We start from the raw sequence: 14,538 nt of genomic DNA, 5'->3' as shown, positions 1-14,538 counted from the left end.
CTGGTGCAGCCACTCTGGAAAACAGTATGGAGGTTCCTCAAAAAGTTGAAAATAGATCTACCCTATGACCCAGCAATTGCACTACTGGGTATTTACCCCAAAGATACAAATGTAGTGATTCGAAGGGGCACCTGCACCCCAATGTTTATAGCAGCAACGTCCACAATAGCCAAACTCTGGAAAGAGCCCAGATGTCTATCGACAGATGAATGGATAAAGATGTGGTGCATATATATACAATAGAATATTATCCAGCCATCAAAAAAACGAAATCTTGCCATTTGCAGTGACGTAGATGGAGCTAGAGCGTATTACACTAAGTGAAATAAGTCAGTCAGAGAAAGACACATACCACATGATCTCACTCGTATGTGAAATTTAAGAAAGAAAACAAATGAACATATGGGAACAGGGAAAGGTAAAAAAGAAGAAAAGGAAATAACCCAAGAGAGACTCTTAGGGATAGAGAACAAACTGAGAGTTGATGGAGGGAGATGGGTGGGGGATGGGCTAGATGGGTATTAAAGAGGACACTTGTGATGAGCATGGGGTGTTGTAAGTGATGAATCACTGAATTCTACTCCTGAAACCAATATTGCACAGTATGTTCACTAACTAAAATTTAAATTTAAAAAAAAGGTAAAATCTTAGTTCTTGAAAACTCTAGTGGTGCTGTGTACAGGGATTGGCTAACTACAGCCTAGGAGCCAAACTGGGCCTGCAGCCCTGAGTTAAAAATGGTTTTTATGGGGGACGCATGGATGTCTCAGTCAGTTAAGCATCTGCCTTCGGCTCAGGTCATGACCCCAGGGTCCTGGGATCAAGTCCCGCATTGGGCTCCTTGCTCAGCGGGGAGCCTGCTTCTCCCTCTGCCTGCTGTTTCCTCTGCTTGTGCTCTCTGACAAATAAATAAATAAAATCTTAAAAAAAAAAAAAGGTTTTATGAGGCATCTGGCTGGCTCAGTCAGTTAAACGTCTGTCTTTGGCTCAAGTCATGATCCTGGAGTCCAGGGACTGAAGCTAGAGTTGGGCTCCCTGCTCAGCAGGAAGTCTACTTTTCCCTCTTCCTCTGCAAACCCCTCCTCTCTAACAAATAAAATCTTTAAAAAAAAAAAGAATGTTTTTTATGTTTTTAAATGGTAGTAAAAAGCAGAACGCAAACAAAATAGAATATGTACAGAGACAGAATGTGTATGACAAAGACTAAAGTATTTACTGTCTGGTCCTTCACAAAGTAAGTTTGCCAAGCCATACTTAATGAGATCTCAGCAAGCCTGGAAGCTATTCAAGGATTCTTCATTTATTCACCTACACAGGCAATGTGCTGAGGTACTTTACATGCATGTGATTAGTGCTCATGATACTACTGGTTTATCTTTTTTTTTTTTTTTTAAGATTTATTTACCCTTATTTGAGAGAGAGAGAGCGCGCACGCGCGCACACAAGAGAGGAGGGAGGGGAAGAGGGAAGAGGAAGAGAAGCAGACTCCCCGATGAGTGCAGAGTCTGACGTGGGGCTCGACCTGAAGCCCCTGACATCATGACCTGAGCTGAAATCAAGAGTCAGATGCTTAACCAACTGAGCCACCCAGGCATCCCATTCTTCAAAGGGAATCTTAGGCTTAAAGAGGTTAAGTAACTTGCCTAAAGCCATAATAGTTTAAGTGGTAGAAATGAGATATAAACCAAAGGCTGTCTGACTTCAGAGCCCATAATATTATGTTATATAAGTGCCACCTTATTTCTGTCCTCATCTCCAACAGACATTAACACTTAAAATTTTAAAATAATTCTTGCCACATTAAAAAAACTTATAAAACCTTATGAACAAAACTTTCCTACTTCATACAAGTATTCAGATTACTCTTATTGACACTCTGAAGAAGCACAGTTTTTTTTTTTTAATTTTTTTAATTATATTATGTTAGTCACCATACACTACATCCCCGGTTTCCGATGTAAAGTTCGATGATTCATTAGTTGCGTACAACACCCAGGGCACCATGCAATACGTGCCCTCCTTACTACCCATCACCGGTCTATCCCATTCCCCCACCCCCCTCCCCTCTGAGGCCCTCAGTTTGTTTCTCATAGTCCATAGTCTCTCATGCTTCATTCCCCCTTCTGATTACCCCCCCCTTTCTTTATCCCTTTCTTCCCCTACCGATCTTCCTAGTTCTTATGTTCCATAGATGAGAGAAATCATATGATAATTGTCTTTCTCTGCTTGATGAAGAAGCACAGTTTTATCTAAAGCATTTACTGATCTGTAGGTCAGGAGACTCTTTGACCTCAGTTTCATACTATAAAGAATTAGGGACAACAGTGTATTTATAATTTTAGAGATATGTGAGGATGAATAAGCTTAGATGGAAACAAAGGTGATATGATAAACAAAGGTGATAATATAAAATATCCTGGAAGGTAGTTTTTAAAATAGCTGTTCTTGGGGCACCTGGTTCGCTGAGTTGGTTAAGTAGCTGCCTTTGGCTCAGGTCATGATCTTGGGGTCCTGGGATCGAGCCCCACACTGGGATCCCTGCTCAGCAGGAAGTCTGCTTCTCCCTCTCCCAACACCCCCCCCCCCACTGCTCGTGTACTTTCTCTCTAATAAATAAAATCTTTAAAAATAAAATAGCTATTCTTAATATAAAAAGCAAAAGCAGTTTTTTTCCCTTTGTAATTACTTTGTAATCACACCCAGAAGGCAAAGGAAAACAATTTTGTTTAATGCCTATATACAGCTGGTGAGAGGGCAGATGGAAACCATGTGGAATTTTAAACTAGTACTATAAAAACAAACTAGCAATACTAAGTTCTTACAAACTGCAAGTAAAGCCCTGGTTATTTTTTTAATTTCTTTGACAATTTTATTTATTTAAATTCAATTAGCCAACGTATATTACATCATTAGTTTCTGATGTAGTGTTCAATAATTCGTTAGTTGCATATAACACCCAGTGCTCAGCACATCATGTGCCCTCCTTAATGCCCATCACCCAGTTACCCCATTCCTCCCATCTCCCCTTCTGCAATCCTCAGTGTTTCCCAGAGTCAAGACTCTCATAAAACCCTGAAGTTATTAAGACACTCAGAATAAATTAGATGTTCTACAGCAGTCCTTTCTTTTATTTTATTTGAATAAAACCCCCTTTTTCAAACAGCTCTTATTTAGAAGCCCAACATAAGTCTAAGCCCAACATAAGATAAGTCTAGTATTGATCAAGCTCTCTCAAAAATAATTTTGCTTTAAGACCTGCAGAATACGTGACTATATTCTCTGGGGATTCCCTGAGATTCATGATCACTAAACCCTTTCAAAGACCACTAGCTACTAGAGACAGGAAGGTTTGAGAAACTAATCATTTGCTTCTACCAAGTACCCCTGCTAAAGGATAGTGCATAAAACTGCTTTGAGTCAATGTGTGGCTTTTCTATATCAGAACATCCTGGAAAATTATGAGGATCTCCTGACATAATGTACTGCTAAAGCATAAGCAAATCATCTCACAAAAATCCATTTTTCAGTATACCATTAACAGAAATAGTGTGGGTAAAAAAAGGAAATACTGGATGGGTAACCAGAAAGAAACTGAAATACTGGATGGGTAACTGGAAAGAAACCAGAAAGTCAGTAATCAATTCCCAACGAACATTAAGTCCAGGACCAGGTGGCTTCACAGGTAAATTCTACCAAACATTTAAAGAAGAGTTAATACCTAGTTTTCTCAAACCACTCAAAAAAAATAGAAAAGGAAGGAAAACTTCCAAATTCATTCTACGAGGCCAGCATTACTCTGATCCCAAAACCTGATAAAGACACCCACTAAAAAAGAGAACTACAGACCAATATCCCTGATGAACACAGATGCAAAAATCGAATTCAACAATACATTAAAAAATCATTCACCACAATCAAGTGGGATCTACCCCTGGGATGCGAGGGTGGTTCAGTATTCGCAAATCAACGTGATGCATCACATCAGTAAGAGAAAGGATAAAAACCAGATGATCATTTCAACAGATGCAGAAAAAGCATTTGACAAAGCACAACATCCATTCATAAGAAAAACCCTCAACAAAGTAGGTTTAGAGGGAACATACCTCAACATAATAAAGGCCTATATGAAAAAACCACAGCAGACATCACACTCGGTAGGGAAAACTTGAGCTTTTCCCCTAAGATCAGGAACGAGACGAGGATGCTCACTCTCACCACTTCTATTCAACACAGTACTAGAGTCCTAGCCACAGCAATCAGACAACAAAAAGGAAAGTCATCCAAACTGGCTAAGGAACAAGTAAAACTTTCACTATTTGCAGATGATATACTATATACAGAAAACCCTAAAGACTCCACCAAAAAACTGCTAGAACTGATAAACAAATTCAGTGATGTCGCAGGATACAAAATCAACATACAAGGGGCCTGGCTGGCGCAGTCAGTAGAGTATACGACTCTTAAGCTCAAGGTCATGAGTTCAAGCCCAACGTTGGGTGTAGAGCCTACATAAAAGGAAAACAAAATATTAAAAAACCCCAAAACAACAACAAAACAAAAATCAATGTACAGAACAAAACAAAAACCAACAACAAAAGCAAAATCAATGTAAAGAAATCTGTTCCATTTCTATACACCAATAATGAAGCAGAAAGAGAAATTAAAAGACAATTCCATTTACAATTGCACCCAAAATAAGATACCTAGGAATAAACCTAACCAAAGAGATGAAAGACCTGTACTCTGAAAACTATAAAACACTGATGAGAAAAACTGAAGAGGACACAAACAAATGGAAAGACATACCATGCTCACGGACTGGAAGAGCAAATGCTGTTAAAATGTCTGCACTGCCCAAAGTAATCTATACATTTAATGCAATCCCTATCAAAATATCAACAGCATTTTTCACAGAACTAGAACAAACAATCCTAAAATTTGTATGGAACCACAAAAGACCCCCCATAGCCAAAACATCTTGAGAAAGAAAAGCAGAGCTGAAGGCATCACAATTCCAGACTTCAAGTTATTTTACAAAGTTGTAGTAATCAAAACAGTATGGTACTGTTACAAAAACAGACACACAGATCAATGCAACAGAACAGAGAACCCAGAAATAAACCATTAACTATACAGTCAATCTTCCACAAAGCAGGAAAAAATATGCAATGGGAAAAGGACAGTCTCTTTAACAAATGGTGTTGGGAAAGCTGGACAGCAACATGCAAAAGGATGAAACTGGACCACTTCCTTACGCCATACACAAAAAGGATAAAAGACCCAAATTTCAGACCTGAAACCATAAAAATTCTAGAAGAGAACACAGGCAGTAACCTCTTTAACACAGGCCATAGCAACTTTTTTCTAGATTGGTCTTTGGAGGCAAGGGAAACAAAAGCAAAAATAAACTACTGGGACTTCAAAATTAAAAGCTTCTGCACAGTGAAGGAAACAATCAACAAAAATAAAAGGCAACCTATGGAATGGGAGGAGATATTTCCAAATGACATATCTGATAAAGGGTTAGTATCCAAAATATATAAAGAACTTATACAATTCAACATCCAAAAACCAAATATCCAGTTAAAATATGGGCAGAAGACAGGAACAGTCATTTCTCCAAAGAGGACACGGATTGCTAACAGACACATGAAAAGATGCTCAACATCACTCATTCTCAGGAAAATGCAGATCAAAATTGCAATGTGGTATCACCTCACACATGTCATAATGACTAAAATAAAAAACACTAGAAACAACAGGTGTTGGCAAGGATGTGGAGAAAAAGGAACCTTTATGCATGTTGGCAGGAATACAAACTGGTGGAGCCACTGTAGAAAACAGCATGGAGGTTCCTCAAAAAGTTAAAAATGGAACTACCCTGTGGTTCAGCAATCGCACTACTAGGTATTTACCCAAAGAACAGAAGAACACTAATTTAAAGGGATACATTCACCCCTATGTTTATAGCAGCATTATTTACAATAGCTAAGTTATGGAAGCAGCCCAAGTATTTAATGACTGATGAATGGATAAAGAAGATGTAGTGTATGTGTAGACACACACACACACACACACACACACACACACAGAGGAATATTATTCAGCCATAAGAAAGAATGAGACCTTGCCATCTGCGATGACATGGATGGAGGTAGAGAGCATAATGCTAAGCAAAATAAGTCAGTCAGAGAGAGACAAATACCAAATGATTTCACTCATATGTGGAATTTAGGAAAGAAAACAAATAGGCAAAGGGGAAAAAAGGGAGAGACAAAGCAAGAAACAGACTCTTAATTATAGAGAACAACCTAATGCACAAGGGTGAGGGGATGGGTTCAATAGGTGATATGGATTAAGGAGCGCACTTGCCATGATAAGCACCAAGTGATGTATGGAACTGTTCATTGTATTGTACGCCTGAAACTAATATAGCACTGAATGTTAACTAACTGGAATTAAAGTAGAAACATAAAAAAGAAATACTGGAAATTCCCTTCTAGAAATATGGTTGCTAGACATTTGAAACCCTCTCACTATCACGTACTTGATAGGGTAACATACTAAAGGCATCAGTACAAATGCATAGCTGAAGTTGCAGGAAAGCAAGGGAGATCCTCAAGGACTGAAAATGAAGTAGTAGTAATGAATGCAGAGCATTAGGTGGTCACTAAAACTAATGGTTACCCCGAATCTGAAACTATTTCGGCAGAAACTTAGACCCTCAGAATTTAAGGACATCACATGGAGGGAAACAGAGTCAAGTCTTTGGTCTCACACAAATCAGACGTGGGGCAGAGTATATGCTGAGGAAACAAACCCAGAAATCCTAAAGGGAAATAAATGCCTTTAGTTACAATATAGTCCCAAATCAACCAAACAACAACAAAAATCTACCCTATAAAGGAATAACAAGTACATCTGACTTTGGCTTTGGGTCAAGGGGGAAAAACATCTCTCCTGAGAATTTGTCCTCATAGGCTGGTCCTGAAAGTATGTTAGGGTACAAATTTACACTAACCTGATGGTCCAAAAACAATCCAGCCAACAAACCGAAAAGTGTCTGGAGTTGGAAAACTCAAACTAGGCTTCTGGCAGATTTAAACATGAACCGTTTCTAAAGAAACAAACCCTCAAGCTTCACCTCAAGCTTCTTATAGACTTAGAGACTTCCCACAGTCCTAATAGGAATGAGTTTACAATATCACAAAAACAAGACTCTAGGCACCATGAACAATAAAGAGAATTACCCCTCCCTTCCATTCAGATGTTACAGTATGTTTAATGTGTTTCAAGAAATAATACAAAATACAGAATAACAGATTATTAAGTGAACTAGAACTTCTAGGAATTGAAAAAATAATTATTGAAATAAAAATTTAATGGCTAGGGTAACCACAGTAGGCAACAGCTGAACAGAGAAACAGTAATATGGAAGGAAATCCTGAAGAAATTACACATAATAAATCACAAAAACACAAAAAGATGAAATTAGAAGGGTGGGTTAAGTGATCCACACACAGAGCTAATGGGAGTTAGAGAACATAGAGAGTGGGGAAGAAGCAATATTCAGAGATATTAGATGAAAATTTTTTAGAATGAAAAACAAAAAACAAAACACCTCACTAGCCCATAGATTCAGAAAGCACAATGAATTCCAAGTAGGACAAGCACATGGTAATACTTTAGGACATCAGCAATAAAAAGGAGATATTAAAAACACCAAGAAAAAGGGGCGCCTGGGTGGCACAGCGGTTAAGCATCTGCCTTCAGCTCAGGGCGTGATCCCGGCGTTCTGGGATCGAGCCCCACATCAGGCTTCTCCGCTAGGAGCCTGCTTCTTCCTCTCCCACTCCCCCTGCTTGTGTTCCCTCTCTCGCTGGCTGTCTCTATCTCTGTCAAATAAATAAATAAAATCTTAAAAAAAAAAAAAAACCAAGAAAAAAAAAGATTTCCTACAAAAGAATAACAATTAGACTGAATGACTTCTTACCCAGCAGTGATGGACAATGAAATAACATCTCAGGGACCTCAAAGTTACTGTCTAGGACTGTATTCCTAGCATAACTATTTTTTAAGAACAAGGGCAAAAATAAAGAGATAAACAGAAACTGAAGGAATTTCTACAGGATATATTTTACAGGAGGAAAGAAACTTATTCCAGAAGAGAGTTCTCAGATACAACAAGGAATGGGAAGCAAAGAAATCTCTAAACATGTTGGTAAATCAAAACAAGTATGGACCATATAAAACAATAAGTGTCTAATTGTCAGATTAAAAAAGATAATGAAAATACTAGCCCAAATCACATAAATTGAGTGTATTAGTATATGCAGGGGGGGATGATCAGCAGTGCTGTTGAAGATAGTATTATATTGAAGATGAAGATAAAAGTTCTGATTAACTTTAAATTTCAAGTTATGATGCACATTCAAGTTCTAAGTAATCACTGAAAATATAAATAGATGTAACTTCTACATCAGTAGAGGGAAGATAGGAAGATGGGAGATTGGGGTGAGAGGGGGCAAGCCCAAGCTATCCAAAAGGAAGCAAAAATGTTAAACAAGGAAGCACAGAAAACTGGGACAAACAGCACAAAACAAGATGGTATAAAATAATAACAATGTATCACAAGTAACAAATGTAAATCGACCAAATTTGCGGTTTTAAAGAAAAAGTCAGTCATATCAGATAAATACCATATCACATGAGGCAGGGACAGTTCTATTAATATCAGACAAAACAGATTTTAAGGAAAAAAATTAGGAAAATGAAGATCATCATGTAATAAAACATCAAACTATATTAAAAAACTAAATCTGATAGAGCTACATGGAGAAACTGTCAAAGCCACCATTACAACGGAGGAGTTTAACACACCTGTTCATTAATTCACACAGAGCAGACCAAACTTGGTATCATGCACGTGTAAAGAAACCTCCAAGCAATCACAGAGACATGGAAAAGAATAATCTCCGCAGTACAGTTTGCACTGGCAAAAAAAAGGACATAATAAAAATGTCTATAGGTGGGAAAACAGATAAACTGTGGTATAATGAACCAGTTACTTGGATTAATAAATATCTCTCATGGTTGGAGGAGAACAGCAGAAGAGTACATACTGTATGTCATCTACATAAGCTAAAATACACACAAAATGAGAGTATCTATATTGCATATAGATATATATACATGTAAACTATAAGGAAAATGGAGACTCACAGGAGGCTTTTGGTACCGTGGAATATTCTATTTTATACCTATGTAGTGGTATACGGTTACTCATCACATTATTCTCGACATCTTTTTCAATGTATTAAATATTTCACAAAAACTTTTTCTTAAATAAGAAGAAATTCTGCTCACAACTCTTCCTTCACTGGCAATTTTCCTTCCCACATTGAGAAGCCTAAATACAGAGGTTGTGGTACACAGTGCAGCACTGTATGCATTAAAGATCACAATAACCAAGTAAGAGGTAATTACAAGGTTAAAATAAAAGTTCATGCTGTTACATGGGGTGCCTGGCTCAGTCAATTAAGCATCTGCCTTCAGCTTAGGTCATGATCTCAGGGTCCTGGGATTGAGTCCCATGTTGGGTTCCATGCTCAGCAGGGAGTTTGCTTTTCCTTCTCCCTTTGCCCCCCACCCCACCCTCGTGTGCTTACTCTAATGAATAAATAAAATCTTTAAAAAAAAAAACCTAAAAAAAAAGTTCATGCTGTTACGAATTCACACTAACAAACTGATGCTGGCATATAAACAGATCAAAGAGCAGCCAGTGAGTTGAAGAGAGACAAGGGGCTCAGAGGGTTCAGCAGCCCCTGGCCTTGCCTATTCAGAAAAAGTTTAACAAACATAAAACATTAAGGGAAGAAAAAAGTTTAACTTAAAATCTAGAAAAACTGGCAGAAATCACATGCGTATGTATTCTGCTACTAAAACATTTCTTAATGACTATAAATACTAATCAACTATTTCTTACCTACTGTTGGGTTATTATTTACATACTGAGAGAGCAGATCTTCATCAGCTTGTTCATGCTTTTCATCAGGAGCCAAGTCTTTCTTAGAGATGCTGGTGTTCTTTTTTAAAAGGGCTGTTTTACTCTCAGGTTGATCTGAAACTGGAATTTCCACTGGCTGGTAGTTAGCATGAATATATGGCTCTTCAGGAAGCATATAACCTTTACTAAAACACTCTAGCAACCATTTTGCTCCCACTACATGAGGCCTACAAAAATAGCACATAATTATATATTAGTTTAAACTATAAAGACCATCATCCCACTTGCCATGCAAATTCCATAACTGCATGGACATGCGATTTTAAGAAAAATCATTACAGAGTAGAAATTGCTTTGAATTAAAAACCGACAAAACCTGTGGGCCGATTTATCCCAAAACTGCTTCAATTCATCATCATAATCTCCCACAATAACATGAGTTACATCTTCATTGAGCTGATTAAAACGAACTCCACCTCCACTGTTAATAAGCCTTCTCAGTTTATCTAGCTTTCTGCCACTAAAACCGCAAAGATAGATCTGCAAAGAAAAAGAATATTTTAGATTAATGCAGTTAAGATGGTTTCTCTCAACAGAAACACATTAAAAATATATATCTAAATGCACTGAGTGTAAATAAGACACCTCTGTGTATATTTAAAATACATTAAGAATGGAGTATATTCTGAAACTTTGATTTTTTTTTTTAACAATTGAGTTTTTTTAAAAAAGATTTTTTAAATTCATTTGAGAGAGAGAGAGTGGGACCAAGTGAGAGCATGAGCTGGGGAGAGGGTCAGAGGGAAGGGAGAAGCAGATACTGAGCAGGGAGCCCGACACAGGGCTCAATCCCAGGACCCCGAGATCATGACCTGAGCCGAAGGCAGACGCTTAACCAACTGACCCACCCAGGTGCCCCAACAATTCTGAAATTTTTATTTCTAAAGTACTTCTTCACAATCCCATAGAATTATTAATCACAGTAGACTGTGGGTAAGTACTTTGAGACTTTAAATAAAATAGAAGCTAGAATTCAGTTCTCTTTTGGATACTAGTGTATAGCAATGTCTGAAATGCAGGTAGCTTCTTAAATTCTAAAGATCTTAGCTACTTGTAAATTTAAATTATAGAAATAAACTGGAGTTTATATATCTGAATTCAGAAAACTTGGGTTTAAATTTTGGTTCAGAGGCCAATAATTAATTATATGACTATGATAAGTTACTTAGGCTCTTCAAACCAATTTTCTTACTTATAAATTGAGATACTTTCACACAGTTGATTACACAAGAAAATTTAAGTTGAGCTGAGGACAGTGCTTTGAGGATCATATGTATGCAGTAATTTATTTTTAACAATCATATGCATGTATTTAAACCAATTTAATAAATATAAAATGATTCTTCATCTGTATTTTACATGACTTTAAAAAAATTTAAGAATGGCAAATCTATTCCTAAATGCATTTATTCCCAAACTAAATAACCTCTATTATTAGAAGATATTGTAACAAAAATCAGGATCATAAACTTCCTATAAGAATAACTAAAAGTCACGGGCATCTAGGTAGCACTGTTGGTTGGGAGTACCAACTCCTTCTTGGTTTTGGCTCAGGTCATGAGGGTACTGAGGTCAAGCTCCATGTTAAGCGCAAAGTCTGCTTGAGACGCTTTCTCCTTTCCCCCTGCCCCTCCCTCTTGTGCTGTCTCTCTCTCTAAAGTAAATAAACCTTAAAAAAAAAACAACTAAAAATCATATCCATAATTAGTAGAGTCTAGGATAAAAGATTATATAAGACTTTCTGTTCTGCCGATAAACTGATGTTTTATCAACTAATGTATAGCCTATTCACGCTCAAGTAGAAATATAGTAAGTATTCAGCTCTAGGAGATCGGTAGCATATGATGTTTCTCTCAAGACACTTTATAAAATAGTTTATTCATACACTAAAAAATTGAGTAGCCCAAGAGACATTAAACAAAGTGGTGGGGCTAATGGTTAGGAACATGGGATTTGGAGTAGATAGCTGTCTACTTAATGTCTGTGTGAACCTGAACAAGAATTTTAATCTGCTAAGCCTCAGCCTCAGGGTAATTCCATTTCAGAGTTATTTGTGGGAATTAAATGAGATTATATACAACATATTAACAGTATATATGAACTGATTAGCACAGTCTAGGATATTAGAAATACTTAATAAATGACAGTTGTAGACAGATGTGGCCTGATGTTTGCATCTGCTTAGCTAAAGTGAAGGGTTTATATGGATAAGAAACAAGCCCAACTCTGAGGGGTCTTCAAAGTCAGGGTAGGAAGTATTGATATACATTATCACTGCATAATTACATAATAAAGACATACCCGACAACCATCCAATAAATCTTCAGGTGCTTGAAATGCACTGACATCCAGATTTTCTAGATTTTCAAGTGTAGGCTCCACTTTGCTATTAAGAACCGAATTACACATTGATTCATTTATGCAACTTGCATTGATGTTGGAAATATGGCTGACATCTGAAAGAGTACGACCTACATATCAAATAAAGATGTAGAAATTTATGGAGATAAAATTGTGATTACCTATTTTCCTACAGATTAATTTTTCTTACACACAAAGGACTGTGAATAATTTCCAAAGTAAGCTTCAAATGTTTTTATTGAAATCTTGGTGGCCAAGTATGAGAAGGGAAAATGAAACTAAGGTTCATATCTTATTCAAATAAAACATACTTAATACATTTTAATAGTGGCTTGCTTCCATTAAGAATCTGAAGTTGCTGGCTGTAGGGTCCAGGAAAGAAAAAAGTGTAACATCTGCTAAAGTGCCAACATGGCACCTACGAAATAGAAATGGTTTTCAATTTTATATGAATACAGATGGTCTATAATTGTAGCAAACTAATAAAAATGTATTACATTTGCCCACCAGTCAAGTTTGGAAAAACTCTTTTATTTACTCTTACTATAAGTACTCTTGATTTCCTTAATCATCTTTTGCATTAAATCAAGGTATGAAAGAAAATATACATCCATTATAAAAAGAAATATCTAGAGTTCTGTACTAATTTTCATACAATTTAGTTATTACACAATTATGCCTGGAAGGATAGCAAGAAAGGATGGAATTCCCTACTATAGCTCACTGATCCTACTTACAAATCAATTCTCACATGGAAAACAGTGTTAAAAACAACTGTTTACTTTAATCCCACTGAAACTTACTATCAACTGTGTTGATCTGGCCAGTAGGAGTTGAAGTATCAGGCACAGTCTTTGTTTCTGGTCTAGGCTCTGTCTTGTAGATGGATTCATCCTGACAAAAACCTTTGTCAACACTGTCAAAAAACCACTGTGTGGTCACACAGTGTACATTCCATCTCTTGGCACATTCGTATTTTTGACCTATCATATTCGTTAAGAAAGAGAGAGAAATGTAAATCATTAAAAGCTATCTCTGTAGAAATATTTAAAGTACGATAGGTTATGGGAAAAAACTCACCTAAACAAAATCCAAGTTACCAGTAATTATTCTTACACAAACAGTAAGCTATATAGTGTATGCAAGAGGGTTTATCTCTTAAAATTGCAAAATTTATGTGGGGTAACTGAACATTAGACTTGGTTTGAGTACAGCCTCCACTGCTTAATTTCTTTAAACCAGTTTCTTAATCTGTAACACGGGAATAACTCACAGAATTATGTGGCTTTAGTAAGACTGCATAAAACAACTGTGAAGATTATAAATGTCTGTAATATAAAAAATACCAACTTTGAATAGACTACTTTAATGTCAATAGGATTTGACTTGAAGTCCAAATAGACAGGCATATTATAAGAAATATATCTTTTTATTGCCTTAAAAAACAACTTTTAACACAATGTATTTTGAAACCGTGTCATAGAGAAACTGAGGTCAACATGTAGTAAACAATAACATGAAAAGGATTTTTTTGGACATTCTTAAGAGCTAAGAGATGAACTGTCTTCAGATTCAGAAATTCAATAGCAGTTACCAACACTACTCACAATTATAGTATCATAATTGGCCATACGCAAAGTTCTGATTTAAGGACAATTACTAATTAATTTTAACAGTTTTTTTCCCCTAATCTTGTTATCTAGGTAGCTTAATAAAACATAGTATAAAGAAATAACAAAAACATTAACAAAATTCTTCTCTCATCAATTTGTATGTATTTTAAGGGTATTTGTAAAGAAAAAAAAATCTTTCAAAATAGATACAAAGGTTACAGGACACCAAAATTAAACACAATTTTAAGGAATTCTTATTGGTTATGTATTTTTCTTCTTTTAACTGCCTCATGTTTTGCAAGGTGTATCTTCAAGTTACAACTTGTAGTTCATCCAATAAAGCTGATTCATTCAATTAAAAACTAAGCCATGCCTTTCAAGTTTATCATTAGAAAGAAATGTAATTTAGCTACATCGATTAGCTTTTTTGTTATTCATCCAAATTTCTTGCTTCCTAAGTATTTGGTAACTATGCAGGAAACTTTTTTTCAAAAAAAA

The 14,538-nt window shown here is 36.4% G+C and overlaps 1 protein-coding gene across 8 annotated transcripts in view; it reads right to left on the bottom strand.

Moving 5' to 3' along the window:
* TOPBP1 (DNA topoisomerase II binding protein 1) overlaps nt 1-14,538 on the bottom strand; it is a 67,737-nt gene that overhangs the window by 43,119 nt on the left and 10,080 nt on the right. For 3 of the 8 annotated variants that reach the window (XM_044383417.3, XM_044383418.3, XM_044383419.3), the window contains 5 exons: nt 13,231-13,410; nt 12,368-12,537; nt 10,383-10,546; nt 9,986-10,233; nt 4,422-4,505 (listed from right to left, as the gene is read on the bottom strand). In XM_044383417.3, the coding sequence (XP_044239352.3) occupies nt 4,422-4,505; nt 9,986-10,233; nt 10,383-10,546; nt 12,368-12,537; nt 13,231-13,410 (846 nt within the window). The remainder of the gene's footprint in view (nt 1-4,421; nt 4,506-9,985; nt 10,234-10,382; nt 10,547-12,367; nt 12,538-13,230; nt 13,411-14,538) is intronic. The other 5 variants (XM_026497045.4, XM_048216274.2, XM_048216275.2 and 2 more) reach the window with 3 other exon arrangements.

The sequence above is a fragment of the Ursus arctos genome, unplaced genomic scaffold (genome assembly GCF_023065955.2).
Source record: "Ursus arctos isolate Adak ecotype North America unplaced genomic scaffold, UrsArc2.0 scaffold_20, whole genome shotgun sequence".
Lineage (NCBI taxonomy): Eukaryota > Metazoa > Chordata > Mammalia > Carnivora > Ursidae > Ursus > Ursus arctos.
This window is presented reverse-complemented; position numbering and strand designations above follow the sequence as displayed.